The 18803-nt window shown below is 48.7% G+C and overlaps 1 protein-coding gene across 1 annotated transcript; it reads right to left on the bottom strand.

Moving 5' to 3' along the window:
- Positions 1 to 13320: 13320 nt before the first annotated feature.
- Chst2 (carbohydrate sulfotransferase 2) lies at positions 13321 to 16941 on the bottom strand. The gene is made up of 2 exons (XM_050157343.1): positions 16808 to 16941; positions 13321 to 16703 (listed from the first exon to the last, which is right to left on the bottom strand). The coding sequence occupies exon 2, from the start codon at positions 16519 to 16521 to the stop codon at positions 14929 to 14931; it is 1593 nt and encodes a 530-aa protein (XP_050013300.1). The 5' UTR covers positions 16522 to 16703; positions 16808 to 16941; the 3' UTR covers positions 13321 to 14928.
- Positions 16942 to 18803: the final 1862 nt, after the last annotated feature.

Raw genomic sequence — 18803 nt, 5'->3', positions numbered from 1 at the left:
CACTCTATCAGGGAGACAGAGTTCAGTGGTAAGTCCCCAGGGGAGAGAGCCTGTCTCTACTGTCTCTACCAATTACTAGCTGTGTGACCTTGGCAGCTTACTTCACCTCTCTGACCATCATTTATTTGTAGATGCGATTATGAGTAGTGGCAATCTCAAAGGCTGCTGTGTATATATTCAGTCCCTCATGGTAAGGATTAAATAATGCATAGCCAGTAACTGGACCCATGCAGAGAACCAAAGTTACAAATTATCATCCACTGAAGGTTAGAGGATGGTTGAGCCGTCCATTCATCCATTATGAAATAAAAAGATGCTTCTCAAAAGTGAATGAGCCACCAGCCTAGCTGGTATAAAAGGACTGGTATCTCTCCCAGGGGAAGAAAGCATTTTTCTGCATTCCATGTTTTGGAAGCATTGAAACACTGTTTGTTTGTTTGTCTGTTTTTTAACCCTGCTCAGGCTTGATATTGTACAGTGTTCTTTATCTGTGAGAACGTATCCTTAGAAGCACACGCGTGCATACACGCACATGCACACATGCATACACACACTGTGAGGGTTTTTTGCTTTCAATGGTGATAATCATTGTGGCCAAGCACAGGATATTCTTGCTCCCCAAAGTTGAATATCTTCCATAAGGTGTGCTGTTTAGTATGTAATAGCTTAACTCTGCAATTTACTAGAGTTGTAAACCATGTGACTGTCAAAAATTGTATAAATGAGGACACTTAACCTGCAGCAAAGAAACAAAGAAAAAGACCCCTGTGGGGTGGGAAGATGTAAGTTGGCACTGGAATGTCCTCATCAGAGCGGTGAGGAAACAACCTTCATGTGCTGGGAAGTCATGGAAGCCTCTGCTATGGGAGAGAGAGGCATTGTAGCATTTGCCACCCAGAGAACTGACTCACACTCGGGCTGGAGGCTGGCAGAGCTCAAGGCCAGAGGTCTGGGGTTATTTCAGGTGTCCCGAAAGGCCCAGCAGAAGAGCTGCCATTGGCAATGCCAGGGCTCTTCCCCTACAGGGACAATGCTGAGTCACGCATGCCCCACTTCCCGGCAGAGAGCAGCCATGGGGCCCTGAGAGTGTGCCTCTCCAGCTTCCGGATTAACGCCTCACCTTCCAAGTTACAGAAAAGAAGTGACTCATTGTGTTTGCCCTGCATTTGTTAAATTTGTACGAGTCATTCCTGTTAAGTGTATATGCATATAAACGTGCACTTGTGAGTCTTAGATGGGAACCTGTCTTTGCATCCAAAATCCATCCATGGGTTATGCTTGAGTGTAAAACTCTTTCAAGTAGAAATATATTCTCAGTAGATAGGTGGATGGGCTGAACAGAAATCAGGGAGAATTTTAAAGAGAAAGATCTTCATTGTCATTTATAGGCAATGGAAAGTTCCACAAACGGAACTTTGATCACCTGAAAACAAGCTCAGAAACAAGCATATTATACGTGGGGAGATGTCTTCATGGTTAAACTGCCTGCTCTGCAAGTGTGATTACCTTAGTTCTGATGGAGGAAGGTAATTGGTTAATTATAATAAACCAACTGCTTGGCCTCATAGCTTAGAACATAGATGGGAGGAGTAAACAGAATAGAATTCTGGGCAGAAGAGGAAGTGAGGTCAGACTCTGCTCTGCTCCCGGAGAGACCCAACAGCTCTGCTCTCTGGAGCAGAGGCCCTGCTATGCTCTCCCAGGCACATGCGATGAAACTCCGACCAGGATGGACGTAGGCTAGAATCTTCCCGGTAAGCGTACCTTGGGGTGCTTACAAACATCATTAGAAATGGGCTAGTCCAGGTGCGAGAATTAGCCTGTAAGGGCTAGAGTTCATGGGCCAAGCAGTGTTTCAATGAATACAGTTTGTGTGTTGTTATTTCGGGCATGAGCTAGCCAAGCAGCCGGGGTGTTGGGGACGCAGCCCCGCCGCTCCTATTTCAACATAGTTCAAATCCCAGGACCCATGCAAAGCCAGAATCTGTAGCACGTGTCTGGGGTTGTTCTGTCCCAAAAGCTCAGGCCAGCTATCCTGGTGGATATGGTGGCAAAAAAAACAGAGATTCTGACTCAAAACAAGGTGTAAGGTGAAAACACACATGTGCCCACATACATGTATTAAACATGCATGTACAGGCACACACAAATAAAAATTAAGATATTATTTAGTGTTCTTTATATACTGCTTGTTTGCCTTCAGTCCTCCTAATAACACAGGCACAAAATTTTTTCTGAAGTTCAAATTCTGGAGTCATCCACGGGACAAACATGGTGCAAGACAAAAGCCCAGAATTCCTTTAACATGAAGATTCCCTAGACTGTCCCAGAATTCAGGTCTCCATTAGCCTTCCTTCTCCAGGCTCCCCAGACTGCGAGGAACCCTGTAGGCTGTTAACATATCCAGAAAAAAGCAGGCGCTCTGCCTGCTGCAGACTGCCAATACACACGGAGCCAGGGGGGATCCAGACATTCAGGGGCTCTTTTGCCTCCATCCTTCATGGGGAGGGACCAATTTCAGATGTCACACCCAGCAGTCAGAGCATCTGTGAGTACGTGTATTCCCAGAGCCCTGGGAGCAGATAACCTCTGGGAGCCTTTACTGAACTGGTAATCACCAACACAGCCTCTCTAGGCCAGATGTTTGCAAAATGAAATAGACTACAGGTCACTGGAGCTGTCCTTCCCACAAGCGCATGAACCCCTGGAAGTCATATTAAAATGCAGATATTCTGATGTAGAGTGAGTGAGGTCTGAGGACCTCTGTTTGAGTCGCATTGCTGAAACATGACACTATTTCACTCACAATGAAAAAAACACAGTTGGGAGACAGACCAGGTACCAGGAACCAGCCTTCTGCTGGAGGTCCACAGAGAACAGGAAAAGGGCCCTGACTTAGAGGAGGTTGGCTGTTTACCAAACACTAAGTAAATTCTGCACTGAATATCACCCCTCACATCTTCCCCTTTAATAAGTAAGCTTGCTTCTAAACCTTAACAAAAATATCTACTGGTTCTACAAGGACCATGTGTTCAACCCTTAACCAAGCGCTGTGGTCTTTGGATAATCAAGCTTCCAACTGCAAACCCTAGAGTTTGGAAGAACTGAGCACAGCAAGACAGCAGACGGCGTGGATTCCCTCAAGCAAATCAGCCACTCCACAGACATTCACTCACTACTTTGTGTGCAGAAGACACGAAGTGGAAAGTGGGATTTAATTGCTCCCAAGAAGATTACCAGCACATTGGAATATAGACCAGATCAACACACATCAAGCGATCTGAAGCCTGTTACAAATGACTCTGCCGACAGGTGCACAGTGAAAAGAGACATGGGACATGGGATGTCCTAGCAGATGCCGTAATGAGCTGGCTGGTGCGCTGGGACATGAAGAGACTGAACAAATTGTAGGACAGCACGTTGCTGTCTTCAAGGGAGGGGGGGCAGCTGCAAGCCTTTGGCGCCCATTACAACGACTGTCCCTCAGCTACGGCCTCTTCTAACATGATCCATGACTGCAGTGTCCCGTTTGGGCGCCTAAGTCATTTGACATCCTCACGTTTCTGTTTATCACGTTCATCTTCCTTTCAACACATCCCTCCTATAACCCTTGATTAATAACATCTTCACCATCTACCAAAGTGGAGGCTTCCCGAATTCCTGACATCACCACGTCTACAATCTGTCCCGCCAAAAATATAGATGACCAATCAATCTTTCATCTCCCACTGCTTCCAATGCTGCATCTCCCCTGCTTCTCCACTGTGCATCATCAGCTGCGTGTCTTCTTGTACCCAGCCTAAAGCTTGATGATGTAATTAGAGAATAATTGACTAATCTTGCAATCTGTTAGAACCACAAAGGCCCAGGTGGCAATGCTGACAATAATGACGGTGGTGGTGATATCATTTGTTAGTCCCAACTGAGTCTGGCTAGGAGGCACATTTATTTCTGGTTCTGAGTCAATAAGTATGCAATTTTACTTGACTTAACTTCTCTCAGTATTGCTCAAAGAGAGCTCTATCGGCATTCGCACAGAACAAGCCTTCTTTTTAAAAGACTGTTGGGAACAGGGCAGAAGACTTGGCACTGCTTGGCTGGCCTGTCTAAAATCCAGTACTATTCTAAAATCATAGGAAAAAAGTGTCAGAGGTTCTCCTTCAATAATCTGCTGCCTCGACCAGATTGGCTTCGGGCACAGCCCTACACCCACTTAAAAACTGCTGGCTAGAAGAAAAAGAGCCACTCTGGCCATCCAAATTGAACCTACTCTGCATTCTGAGCTCGAAAAACCCTTTACTTCCCCCAAGTCCTGGTCTTCCCTAAAAGAAAACCCCTAGCAACGCTTCCACCTCCCGTTTGCAAGTCTCCATGATCAAATAAAATATTATTAGTGAAACTAATTGGTGAGTTCATTAGGACGGTGTTTGGCTCTAACGGGAAGCTGTGAACAACAGCTTAAGTAAGTATGTGTTTTTCCACAGTTATTCTGGAGACTAGTGGTTCATGGCTGGTGTGGTGACCTCATCAACAGCCCCGGTTCCCCTACCTTTCTGAAAACATCTTTTACCATCATGGCCGCATGTCACTCAAAAGATCGACCCCCACTTCCATACTCAAATCTGCAGGTCATCCAGAAACAGGAAAAAGAAGAAAGATGAAGGAGGGAGAGAGGAAGAAAGAGAGAGAAGGGAGAGGGGGAAGGAAGAAAGGGAAAAAGGACAAAATGTGACATTTGAAAACGGCGGGGGTTCCCAGCAGGCTTCCAGTTATGTCTCCTTTATTGTCGTGTGATCATTTCTAACTCCAAAGAAGACTGGGAAATATTTTTGGATAAGCATATTGCCTCCCTGAACAAAATTAAGGTTCTGAGTGTAAGGAAGAAAAAGAAGACGTATAGTAGGTAGGTGGGAAGCTGGCAGGATCCTTGGTAAACAACAAAGTACTACAGAAGCGTGCGGCAGAATGATGGCAAAATCTTGAAAAGAAAAAAACCAACCATGAAATATAGTACCTTCAAGAATTTTATCACAAGAATTCCATCTGGCATGCCGTCTATCTGTATGACTTGGGACTAAATAAACGATGGTCATACATCCAATAAGCTTGGCAGGCCAATTAGCTAACGAGGCACACGCCGCTGCCCACAATGCGGAACACTCCTCATGCGTATCAGACGCTGAAGCAAATGGCATCTGATTATTCGTGGCAGCCAGAGAGTCGTAATAAAAGTGCATAAATGAGCATAAAGACTTTGTGGGTTTGAGACCACCTGGCACCCATTTCACATGTTACAGCCCATCTTCCCACAAGAAATGCCTTTCCCCACATGACACACAGGTTGATGGGACTGTCAACCAAAGGGCCCTACTCAGGGGCCAAAGCAAACACCTGAGTCAACCTCAACCAATCCAACTCGGTCTTCCAAGACCTCTGAGTGTCTGAAGCAAGGGGTGGGGGAATAAAAGAAAGGGAAGGAGAAAATGGAAAGACAAAGGAGACGGGAAGGTAGGAGGCGTGGGTAAGAACAGGGAGAAAGGTGAGAGAGATCGAGGAAGAAGGAAAAGAAGAAGAAGAGGGAATCCAGCTTGGCTCTTCAGCTCACCAGTGGGCTCCCCCATCTGTCCACATGTCTTCCTGTTCTCCTCCAGCGATTTGAGTCAATATGACAACCAATGACATCAGAGAGATGTTCTCAGAGCCCCTCAGCTGTAGGTTTCCAGGCAGACTGTGCTGGCCCCCAGAACCAAAATCTGAGAACATTCCCCAAAACCTCCAGATGTGTCCATTAATTAATTTCATTAGGAAATACTGGAGCTGCCACAAGGCTACAAGAAACCTAAGAATAAAAAAGCTTCCAGATCACGAGGCAATGGTGGTGCACGCCTTTAATCCCAGCACTTGGGAGGCAGAGGCGGGTAGATTTCTGTGAATTTGAGGCCAGCCTAGTCTATAAAGAAAGTTCCAGGATAGCCAGGGCTATTACACAAAGAAACCGTCTCAAAAACCAAAAAATAAAAATAAAGATAAAAAACCTTCGAGACCACCAGAGAGCTCCTGGTCAGAACCTCACGCTATGGTGTCTACCTTGTGACTCTTCTCTTATGAGAAATGCAAGTCTGAGCACAAGATTTATACCTCATACTCCACATCTGTGAATGGCAGCTACACCACCACATCAGCTCTTATAATGGGCCAACATGCTTCAACCTGGCTTCATCTGTGCCTGCCCACTGAGTTCCTCATGCCTTGTCTTTGCTTCCTGATCAGGCCTTGTCCCTGGAGCTGTGTCAAGACCACCTCACCATCAAGTGAGGTTGCCTTTTGCTCAGAGTGGGAGAGACTTTGTCCTGCTCTTCTGTATGAGAACCAACCCTCCATGGACAGACTCCAGTTCTGACAACTACCTTCTCTGGCCTGTGTTCTGCCTTGGTGGAAACTGCCCAGCACGCAGAACCATCACTGAGGTCTCCTCGGGGACTACATTGTGACTCAGCCAGGTGACCAAGTCCCGGCAGGACAGCTGTTCCTCAAGTCCCTGGCCATTGTCTCCTCTTCATGGGTATCATAATCATCTCCCCTGTTAGGCTCCAGCATTCTATCTTGTCCTTATTACTCCTTCCTTTATCCAAACCCAAAATTTCCCACCCAGGCTTTCTGTAGAATTACCTTCCTCTCCCAAAATGGCCTATTACAGTGTTTGCTAAATAAAAGCCATTATAAGAGAAATTTTGACCTGTGCTTAAAATAGCAATCACTCCTTTCTTCTGTTATATATGAGTGCCTCTCCAAAGATACTGGCACCTAGTCAAAATGCGGCAGGTACTCAGGGTGCCTCTCCCAGAAAGCATTTGGCTGGAACTGGGGTTGGAGGTGGGGGCTTTGCTATTATCTCATCAACACTTCAACTGCAAACAGTGTGACCCCAGATGTACTGAACAAGAAGTGACTTGCCCCCACTAGTGACCTTAGAAGTGACCCACAAGGAGATCACTGACTCCGGACTGAAAACTGGGGAACCTGCAGAGGACTGAACTAGGCCCCCTGAATACAGACAATGGTGTAGCTTGGGCAGCATATGGGGCTGCTGGCAGTGGGACCAGAATTTAGCTCTAATGTGTGAACTGATTTTGTGGAGCCCATTCTCTATGGAGAGATATCTTGCTCAGCCTAGGAATCGGGGCGGGGAAAAGGGGGTTGGTTCCACCTTAAGGAGATGATGGGACAGACTTAGTTGACTTCCCAGGGGAGGCCTTACCCTCTCTGAGGAGCTGATGGGTGTTGGGTGGAGGGAAGTGGGGAGCAGGGGGAGAGGAGGGAGGGGGAACTGGGATCAGTATGTAAAAAATAAATAAATGGATGAATAAAATAAAAAAAAAGAAATGATCCACCTGAGCCCGTGTTCCCTTCTGCCAAATGAGACCCATCATGTCATCTGTCGTACGGACTCTAATGGACCCTACTTACAGGACATTTGTGCACTGTGCCTGGCACACGGTCATCCTGGCACATTCGGGGCATCTGAAAGTGAGACGGGAACGATGATGGGATGTCGTAAAGAACACTGCGCATTGAGGAGTCATTTGGGAAGTATGAAAACATAAATGAAACACTACAGGCAGCCCAGTCTTAGTCTCCACAGAGGGAACTCCCAAGCCACAGCCTTAGGAAAACACTGGGCTCACCAGTTCATAGGGCTGGTTCAATAACTGAGCTAAAAAACCACAGATGTGGGTGTCAGCGCAGAGAGAAGATGTGTTTGTTTTGTGTTTCGTTGGTTTGCTTGCCTTTTTATTTGTTTATTTGGTCTTTGGGGGTTTGGGGGTTTTTTTTGTTGTGTTGTTTTTGTTTTTGTTTTTCGAGATAGGGTTTCTCTGTGTAGCTTTGACTATTTTGGAACTCACTTTGTGAGGCCAGGCATGGTAGCAAACGCCTTTAATCCCAGCACTCCAGAGGCAAAGGCAGGCAGATCTCTCTGTAAGTTTCAAGTCCAGTCTGGTCTACAGAGTGAGTGCCAGGACAGCTATGGTTGTTACACAGGGAAACCTTGTCTTGGAAAAAAAAAAAAAAGACATGTGCTAACATTATCAGGGCTGTTTTTCTTTTAAAAGGTAATAACCCAATTCCATTCTTCATGTAGGTGCTGAACACAAAGATGAAAACATGAAATATTTTAATTCCTCTTGGGCACTAGTGCAATCCTAGAGAGACTGAAAATTTGCCAGAGTAACTGGGACATCTCAAAATGGAATCATAACATTTAGACCTCAATGGTTCTTGAAACTTTTTCCAGTCCCTGAAATGCTTTAAAGATGCTCGTATTGGCTGAGACCTCCACAGTTCACAAATGCACAATAGCAACCTGCATTATAGTGACCCTCTTTCCTGTGGCAGACTTTTAAAATTATCATGTTGTTTGACAATAATTCACATGTTGCTTTTCTATAGAGGAGGATTCAAATTTGTCCTATTTCTTTTTCAAACTTAGTATGGAAAAGACTGCCATCTAGATCCTCCTTGGGAGTTAATGGGCTATTCCTTTCATCCATATTAATTCGTCTTGCTTTCTTAGCTTCTGTTAGCCCTGCATCTGAAGGTTGAGATTTGGTAGAATGCAGCTGTACTGAGTCTGAAGCTATTTGACAGAGCATTTGTCCCCAAATTGTCCTGTTCTGGTTTCTTGGGTTGAATCTTTTACTTAGCACTCCCTTAAGAAATAGCTGTGTGCACAGAACCCTTGGTCCCGAAGAAACACAAACATATACTAAAAAGATCCAGTGTCTTCTCTTCTGACAGATCTTTCCTACGGGAGGAAAACAGGCCTACCAGCAAGTAAGTCCGGCTTGCAATGAAACATACTGGCAGATAGGTACATAGTGTGGCAAAGGAGACTAGGGAGGAGGAAGACATTTCTACATCTTGAAGCAGGGTTGATAATATGTAAAAGCTTCAAAAGATCCAGGACCTTCAATGGTAAACAAGAACTGACAAGTAAGGAAGAGATCTTAATGGTGGATGCCTGCAAACCCACGAGACTGAGGCAAGAATTTCAGCCCAAGCTGGGTTACGTACGTAGCTGAGTCCTTGTACAACAAAAATGAAAAAGAGGACGGAAAAGAAGAAGGAAGTAGGGAGAGTAGGAGAGACTAGAAAAATGATACCCAGGAGAATATATCTAATGAATGTCTCAAACCTATCATAAAATAATCTCAATCAGCTGTACAGAACACAGTAAAGAGGTATACCAGTTGGCTTAGTACAGCTGATACCTTTGTCCTTTGGATACATGGTAACCTGAGCTTTGCTTTTCCATGTTTGGATGCTGTTTTTATGCACACTAAACATACAGAGAGAGGTCCCTATGCAAGTTCTGGGAGAAAGGAAATTTGATTAGCAAAACTTGCCAGTTTCCTTGTTCTTCATCCTACGTGAGACTTCTGAGCTGCTCCTGTGACAGTGGTCGCAGAACAAGTCCTCGTTCTGTCGGTCTTCAAGTGGATGATCTTGAGGTTCTCAAGCTCCACCGAAGACTGAAAGACACTGCCAGTAACTTCCTATCGTCAGCACGGGGGGCGGGGCGGGGGGTTGTCATGTGCACACTGAGTTACTCAGAACTACCAGAGTGTCCTTAGACACCTTTGCTTTCGGGACTGTCACATGTAGTAACTCCTGCTTCTGAAGTGTCCCTTGCCCTTCCTCTCCCTTGCAGCTCGACATGCCGTTCCCTGCATCTGGAAGCAAGAGCTCTAGAGGCACACAACCTGTACAACTGCATGCTTAGGAAGGCTTCACGGTTGGCTTAATCTCCTGCGGTTGTCATCTTGAAAGGCCTAGTCATTTTGTTAACAAGGAGAAGGCATTTTAACTTTGTGCTGAACGTTGCAAATTATGCATCTGCTTCCATCCGGAAGACAAACCCACTTCGAGGTGAATTTCTATAAAGCCTTGTCCATACACCTGACACGGGAGCCCTCACAAAATGTTTCTGAGTCCAGTCGCGTCACAGGGATTCCTTTAGCCATCATTCCCTTTGCAGAGGGACTGTCACAGGCATGTAGTTTAAGCAGCCCCCCATATACTTTTGACATTTTTTTTTGCAGGTAACTGATTTGACCAAATGTTATGTTTTGACCTTGACTACGCTTTATTGTCCCATTAGCAACTGTATAATCAGCCTTTTCCCTTTGAAGTTCCTTCAAGTTTATAAACACCGGCACCCCCAAACACTGACTCAAAACTTCCCCATGGCACAGATTTCATGTGTTAGGTTGAATTTAACATTTTCTTGAGCACAATCCGATTTAGGATATGCAGGGGTTTGATAAATGCTAAGCCTTATGACTTCTGTTATTAAAGACTCATACCCAGACTCTGCAGCTGAGCCGGTCAGTAGCTCTTCCTTGAGCTACAAAAACAGCAGCTGAATAGCCACAAGGGAGGGAAGTTATTTTCTTAGCCTTGACAAATTGAAAGGGCTCTCCTTAAGGTGAGTGACAAGGGGGGATCTGTAAACTCTGAATTCATCTCTGGACAGCCCATCACAGCTCAAGCCATTTCTTCCTTTGTAGCTGTCACTTTGTGCCTATCCGCATTGGATCCTGACATAGAACTGTCGTGGCTCTGATACAATGATTGCTCACTGACTCTCCAGAGGCCTGAGATCAAAAGTGAGCTCATCACACACTGTTAGCAGATATTAAGGCATTCTCTTGAGGGCCAGGGTTACAGTTCAGTTGGTAGAGAACTTACCTAGAATGCACAGAAGTCCCAGGTTCGATCCTCGGCATAATACAAAACAAACATAGTGGTATACAATGACAAACCGAGTATTTGGGAGGTAGAAACAGGAGGCCAGAAGCTTAAAGTCACTCTTGGCTGTTTAATGAGGTTAAGCCTGTCTGAGTCATATGAAAACCTTCCCCAAAAAGAAAAAAAAACAACATAGATTGAGAATGTGACTTCATCATAGAGCGCTTGCCTTGGTCTTGCTAGGTTCAATCCTCAACATCAAAAAAAGAAAGGAAGAAAGTCTCTTGGTGAAGACCCCTTAAAGAAAGTTCAGGAACTCCATATAGGGTATTGCATGGGTCTGTGTCTTGAGGGGCTGGGGGTGACAAGAGACACGTCGTCACGAGCTACTATGTTTTAAAAAAAGTGACCCACGTCTCATTTCTCTCTTTCTCTTTCTGAATTCATGTCTAGAGACTGTGTTTCAAACATGATCTTTATTTAATTGCCCAGTTCCCAGGGAATATTAACTTGATAGTCTCACCCAAATTCACATTCATTTCGAACCAGCAGCGTAATCCAGCCACAACTATACAGGGCAGAATTGACTGTAGCCAGGCTGTGAACACACCGGAGCAGGGAACCCTTGTCTCACTCCGTATCCAAAGCAGAACGGACTTTCCCACAGCAGCCATTGCTCTGCCTGGCCACAGCTTACAGCACATTTTATCAGTCTATGCATCCACAGCACTCAAAATAGTAAACATCGCAGTCTCTTCAAAACAAACTTCACAGACCATGCCACCTAGGCACCCGGGCAATTCTGATCCACAGTTATATGTCAGATCCCTGCCCTTCTGTGTTTGTGCAGTTTGGGAAGCAAATACTGAAAACTGAATTCCTTACTTTGAATTTGCCTCTCCACATTCATCAGTTCTGCAGTTCTTTCTAATTCCCTGGTAGGAGTTAAAGGGCTGGGTCACCTTGGAAACACCACAGGTGTACCATTGCTTGCTGCGTCCATCTACTAGAGCCTGCAGGCCAGGACCTCCCCCAGAGACCTGGTACTGGCATTGAACAGGTGAACGTCGTCTTCTCCTCTTTCCCTCTAAACATCTCCAGTATCTGATAGTTACACATTTCATTTACTTACTTAACAAGTATGTATCAAGCACTCACTGTGGGGGAAACACTGAAGGGCACAGATTTGCCCCAGTCCCTGGACCCAGGGGACAGTGTGAATGCAACCTTTCATTGGTTCTGAGATTCCTGAAACTCAAGCACCCAGCCTGCACCTTCGTCTTGTTCCAAACTCCTATTTGTTGACTAGATGTGCTGCCTGGATTTCATTCTCTAAATGGAGCTTCCTAACTAACAAATACATTCCAAAGTCAAAGGGCTACGCCAGGCATGTCACCAGTCAGGCCGAACTCACAAACAGAATCTCTCTGGCAGAGAAGCTGCTCTGAGGAAAAATTTCCTCCCGCTGACGGACATCCTGCCAGGTTGGGCAACGTGAAAGGATTGCTTTCAACCACGCGGCCTCAGAAATGGTCACAGCTCTGCTGCAGTTTGTCATGGCCCAGGTCTGCTTGCACCAGGGGCCGACAAGAGCTTGTTAACGCCAAAAATGCTTCTCCGAGCTCTGGCAGCTAAATGTCACGGATATGACTATCTCAGCCGCTAGTGGGAACAACACCCAGCTCACTTTCCTAGAATGCAGCGAGGTACAAATCTCCAGGAGCAACAATTCACCTTTTCAAATTGCAGAGCCCAGGAGTGGCAGAGTGGAGAGACTGCAGCTGCTACAAAACAAGGAAAATACAGAGAGAACCTCTGCAAACAGAGGCGGGGAGAGCTGTTGAGGTTAGCTGAGAATTTCCTCGCAGCCGAGGCCATGAAGGCTCTGCAAGCTGCAAGGCTCTGTATAGCATCTAGGAAAGCTTTTAAACACAAGATCCAAAAACATAATTCCAGTCTAGGGCGATCCGAGTCGCTGGAGATGCTGGAAAAGAATAGAAGGGAGCTGCTTTAAAAACCTTCGGCTCAACCAGAAATGAATTTCACTGTGGCTGAAAAGAGCTGGTTCTAATGCCATACAAAATTTGTTTTTAAATGGTTATTTTACCCAGAATCATTGTTTTTTAATGACACTACCCTAATTTGCTGCTAAGCCTTGTTCATCTATAGTCACCCAACATTAATATTTATTTTGCTCATTTAATTTTAAAGTATTCTTAAATTAGAGCTCTTACAAAGATTCCCCTGCTGCTGAAGGCACTACCATAAAAAATACTATGGAAATCTTGATCAGTGTTATAGCAGCTGTCTAGCTCAATCACAAGACATGGCAAACAATTTCAGTAGATTGGGAAATAATCGTTCTAAGACACCTTTTTTTAAAAATGGGCTTCTTCGTCTTGGATTTCACATTGTAATGATAATTAAACTCAAGAATCACCTCATGTTAAAACATTCCCTATGTACATATTATCTTTCTCTTTTAAAATAAAATCCTCAGCATTCAACCCACATTTGTAGGCTTCCCAGATTCTCATAATAAATTACTGTAAAATAAAGCTGCAGGAAAACTGGGCTTGTACCGCATTTAATATAATATACAATATACAACTATACTGTCTGTTTTTCCTATTTGGGTTTCATAATTTCTTAATACAACACCATACAGAATACTTCAGCACAATATGAGTTCAGGACGTGGGAGTATCATAACCACTGCTGGGAAATTCAATGCCAAATCTCAGAATCCCAGAGTAATTCATTTTTATTTCCTCTTCCTCTGAATCCTCTTAGTATCTAAAAGTTCTTAGTTAGAATCCTACACTGTCTGCCTCAGGTACTTTGTTTTGCAAATTTACCTTTAGGAAAATAAGGAGAATACCATGGCTCCAGGACACCCCAAGTCTCCAGCAAACTATTTCAAATTCCTGTCCTTTAGTATTATTGGTTTGGATGGGACTTGAGGAGGAAAGAAAACCTGTGGGTGTCCCCCTAGTCCTCAGTTACAACTTTGCCTTAATATGCCTTCGGATACTGTGTCAAAGACAAAAACACTCCAAGCGGATATTTCTGTCCTTCCACTAACTACAGAGATTGCTGCCACCAGGGCCAATAGTATTCACTCCATTTTGAAACTCATATTCTAATCATTAGAACTTTAAAAATATATATACATATGCCTTTAAATTTTCCTCTTTTTTTTTCTTTCTGAACCAACTTCAGAACAAAAACAGCAGTCTCTGCTTCAAGGTACCCTGTCTCAACTCACAATACAGTAGTAACCAAAACCAAACGCCTTCAAATCTCAAGGGCTTGTTTCTTCCTTTCTCTCCTCAAAGCTGAACAGGAAAGTAGTGTGTGCTCTCTTCTCTGCCCTGCCTGGTTTTGCCTGTAAAAGACTGCTTCCATTCCTGGGAAGCTGGCAGGCGATGGATTGCACACGAGAAAACAACTCCCAATTATTATGAAGGCAGAGGCTTCTCCCAGCTTAGCTGTCCCCCAAGTAGGGAGAGGAGGGGAGCAGAGGCCACCTGAAGTTACCAAGACAAGTAGCCTGGTAAACCCAGAGTAAAGGAGGCAAATATAAAAAAAGAATATTATTTATTATCTTCTTTATTAATACTCACATGTCACCTTTGCTGTTTTACACAAAAGTCTACTTTTGAGGTTGCCTCCTAGGTTTACCAGCCCGGTGGGGGCTTTCTGCTCTGGGACCACTTTCCCCTTCTCCACCCACCCCACTCCACATCCAAATTAATCTTACACATTCACAGATGCCACAAACAATTTGTAAACAAGATTTGCGTTACTGGAACTTTGATTTAACGACATTCCACTTCAATATGGAAGGGAGGAGGGAGAGGACGAGAAGGGGAGAGGGAGAAAGAGGTAGGGGACAGGGCAATTTGTCAGAACTTTCAAGTCTTGCCTTTTCTGAGGTGTGTGTGTGTGTGTGTGAGTGTGTGTGTGTGTGTGTACGCGCACATGTGTTGAGGCTGTTCCTTGAAATTCACTGACTCAAAACATTGACAGCAAGTGCCGGTGTGGTTATTTATATTATATATCTATAATAGAATATGTGGGCTTCCTCAGCTTGGGTCTGGGCTGTGTTTGTTTAAACACAACACCATCCTCTTTGTGGGTGTCTCCAGAGGGTGTCAGATCTCTTGGGAAACCCTCTCAAAGCCGGGGCTTCCGAAGCAGGGTCTTGCTGAGGTCTTTGACCTCTTCAGGGCTGTTGACCCGCTCATAGCCCAGCACTGCCATAGGTTGGTAGCAAAACTCCTCCACCTGCTTGATCTGCTGGAAGGTGAGCGCGGTCCGCCAGGCATTGGCGGCCTGAGTGGCATTGCGAGCTGACACCACGAAAGGCTTAGAGGACGAGCCTGAACCACTGGTCATGTTCAGGGCAAACTGTTCCATTTCAGGACTCACCAGCAGCCCCACAAAGTCGTACACCCTCCGTAGAGTTTTGACCGGGTCTCCCACCAGATCCTCGTACCTCACCACTAAGTAGTGTCCTTGTAGCCAGTCAGGCGGCTGCAGGGCTGTCTGCAGCGTTTTGGCCATACTGTTGCAGATGACCTCCATTGCGCCCAGAGCATGGTAGTCTGCTGGTCCACCCATACCCTCCTTCTTGGCACCCAGCTTGTGGCCAGCGGCCTCCAGGAACGGCATGCGGTGAGCTCTCGGATCCCGGCTTCGCACCACCTGTAGGCTTTCCCGGATGAGGCCGTGGCGTGAGCGGATGCGAGAGCTGGCAACCGCGCGAGGATCCCGCACCAGGTGGATGACCTTGAGGTCCAGGGCTGGATCTCGAAGCAGCGGAGCCAACACAGCCACATCGAAGACGCGCACGCCCTTGATAACCAGCGTGCGATATTTGCGGCACTCCTCTTCGAAGCGTGCCAGGCGTTGAGGTGGGCACTTCTTACACACGCGGTCGTCCACCAGCCCGACGACCTCCTTGCGGTAGGCGGGACAGAGTGGCGAGGAGCACACCACCTTGTTGGTGGCTGCCCCAAAGATGCCCAGAGTGGTGAGGTTGCGCCCCCCACTGCCGGCGGGGCTATACAGCTGGAAAACCGAAAGATCGCAGCGGTACAGAGCGCTCAGCATGTCCCGCGCTGCCCCCTGCAGGGAAACCGCGTCCCCGGGGTACAGTTTTTGCCACACGTGCCACACAGGCTCGTAGAGGAAGAACACCTCAGGGTTCTGGTTGAAGAGCTCGCCGAAGAAGGACGAACCGGAACGCCACGTAGTGAACACATACACCAACTGCCGCTTGTCCCCTCCACCCCTGGTGCCTCGAGTGCCATTGCCTGGAGAGGCCGCCGCTCCTACAGCCCCCGCCGCGGCTGCGGGAACTGCCCCCAAGCCGGCTGCGGGAGGGCGGTATGGAGTACGGGGGTCCATGCGCGGGTGAGCGCGGGGTGGCGCTGCAGGAGGCGACCCCGGCCGTCCCCAGCCGCCCCCTGTCGCCCCCGCCGCGGCACCCAGAGGCCCGTCGGGGTTGCACTGCTGCAGCGGCTCCTTATGCCACTTGTAGTCCAGAAGGTTGAGCATCGTGAGCACCAGCAGCAGTGCGTAGCCCGCGCACAGCACCAGCGCCTTCCTGCGAAACACCTTCATCCCGAGCGGGGACGCAGGCCAGCGGCGTCCTGCGCGCCGGGGCCACGGCGGGAGCAGGGCCCGCTGCACGGCGGCAGGCGCAGCCGGCAGCGGCCGGGGAAGCGCGCCCGGGGGAAGAGCTCGAGGCGAGCTGCGGCTCATCACAGGCACAGCCGGGGCCGGCGGCGCGGCGGAGGCAGCCCTGCAGCCCGGGAGGGGGACGCTGCAGGCCGGCTGCGGGCGCCGGGACTGGGGCCGCCGATCCGAGGCGGGCGCGGCGGCAGAGGCGGCTGGTCCCCAGCGCCCAGGGCTGGCTCTCCCATGGCAGCGGCTCCGAGAAGGACCTGCGAGGGGAAGCGAAGTGAATGGGTGAGCCCAGTCTCCCGCCCAGATGCCTCCTCCGCCAGAGTAACGCCCACCCCCCGGTCTGAGGGCTGCCCCCACTTACCTGGAGCAGCGGATGCGGCCCCAGAGCGTCCCCGGATCTCCGACCGGCGGACTGTCCGACTAGCGCTTTCCTCGGTTTCTGTCCGGTTCTCTTCTGCCGGGGGTCCCCAAGCCTTCGAGGGAGCCGCGGGACTCCGCTGCCCTAGCCCTAAGCAGAGTTTCCCGGCAGCGGGCGCCCTGCAGCTCAGAAGGGGAAACTTTCACCGGGCCCAGAGCCCTGCTCTGCACTCCACCGAGCGCGGCGCGTCCCGGCTCCAGCGACGTCTCCCCCGAGTCTCTCGGGACCGCAGCTTCCCTCCCGGCTCTGGGGTACGAAGCAGGCTAGAGGCAACAGTGCGGAGTAGCTTAGATACGTCCCAGCTCCAGGCTAATCCGCTCTCCATCGCTCGCACTCGGCCTCCACGCAGCGAACCTTCCCATCCCTCCGGCGGTGGCGGAGAGGGTACAGCGCGGCCCCGCAGCGGCGGCTGCTTCTTCCATCACCCGGAGGATGTCCGGGCAGGCGACTCAGGCGAGCCCCGGCGCTCCGTGGCTGCGAACTGGCCCAGGAGGAACCCTGGACACGTAGCTTTAAGCAAAAGAGCGGGACCCTCCCCGGCACCGATTGCTTCTGCCCAACGAAGTCCCGAGGTAGAGGAAGCCCCCGCTGCGACCGCACTAAAGCGGCGCCCCGGAGGATGCTGCTACCCGACTCCCCCTACGCCGGGCGCCTGCAACGCGCTCGGGCCAGCCTCTGCGCGGCTCCTGCCAGCCCGCTCGGGGTTGGTGCGCGCCGCCGTCTGTCGCCCCGGCTCCTCCCCTTCGCCACGCTACTCCCCCCCCCCCCCCCCCCCCGCCTGTCCCACACCCTCCCTCCTCGCAGCTCCCGACTCCAGCGGCTGCCTCCTTAGGGGCTGGAGATGCGACCCGGTTCAAGGCGGCGCCTCTTGGGCCGCCATCCGCGAGTCACAGAGCTCTAGGTTCTCCTGGAGCCTGATTCGCGACTCTCCTGCACAGCCAGAGACTTGGGTTCTCAGCGGCTGCAAGACTCACTCGGCTCCAGTGAGAAGAGTTGGCGATAAAAGTTTGGGCAGAAATCCCCCGTTCGTCCCCAGCGGTCAGCACTGGTGTCCCCTCCTAAGGAGGAAGCAGCGCCACCAGGCAGCGCTGGGTATCAGGAGAACACAGTTCTGAGGCTTCGACCCCAGTGCTCGCCCTTTCCAGTTGGCTCGTGGTTTCTCCCTCAAGGAGGAAGTAATAAATCTTTCTGGCCCCAGGGTCACTGAAGGGATTCAGAGTGTGCTTTTCGGCACCCTATCCGAGTATCCCAGACTTGGACAAGACCACTAGGTTTCGATGACACCCGCCGCCGCCCCCCCCCCCCACACACACACACACACCTCGCCAGGCAGATGCTCTAGGCTTGCGCTCCTAGTGGAGCTTCCATCCTCCGAGACAGGGCTGCTGGGGGAGGGGTGGACGCTGTTTTATTTTCTAGTAAAATACTTTTCGGGGCCCCTTGACTTTAAGGAGGAAGAGACGAGATCAAAGAACTTGATCACAACGGAAAACGTTCTCGGTCGTTGAAAGTTGCTTTTTCAGTTTGATCTGCGTTGGCTTTTTTTAACTTGTGAGAGAGCACCGAGAGTGAACCATAGCCCCAACCATAAAGTGGAGCAGTAACCCTAGGCGATGGCAGGGGCAGGATGGGTGAGGATTTGAGGGCAACATGGGAAAGATTGTACTCCCGTTTCCACCTAGAAGGCGGGCAGAAAGGTGAGTCATTGTGGTCCTGAGGTTCAGCCCTGTGGTAAACTGCGGATCACTGGGAAGCTGATTGTCCCCGTCCCTTTGAAGCTTTCACAAGTAAAACACCATTACTACAAAATGATCTTAGTCTCTGGAGCAGCCTCCCTCGGCCTGAAGACCCTTCTAAATCCATTGATGACATGTTTCTTCCCGGGAATCATACAGAATGTTCTGGATACAAGGATTGTTGGGGGCGGGGGGGGGGGCGA

Source organism: Alexandromys fortis, unplaced genomic scaffold (assembly GCF_014885135.2).
Source record: "Alexandromys fortis isolate MF-2015 unplaced genomic scaffold, M_Fortis_MF-2015_v1.1 scaffold_85, whole genome shotgun sequence".
Classification (NCBI taxonomy): domain Eukaryota; kingdom Metazoa; phylum Chordata; class Mammalia; order Rodentia; family Cricetidae; genus Alexandromys; species Alexandromys fortis.
The sequence above is the reverse complement of the archived record's forward strand: the minus strand, read 5'-3'. Positions and strand labels throughout refer to the sequence as shown.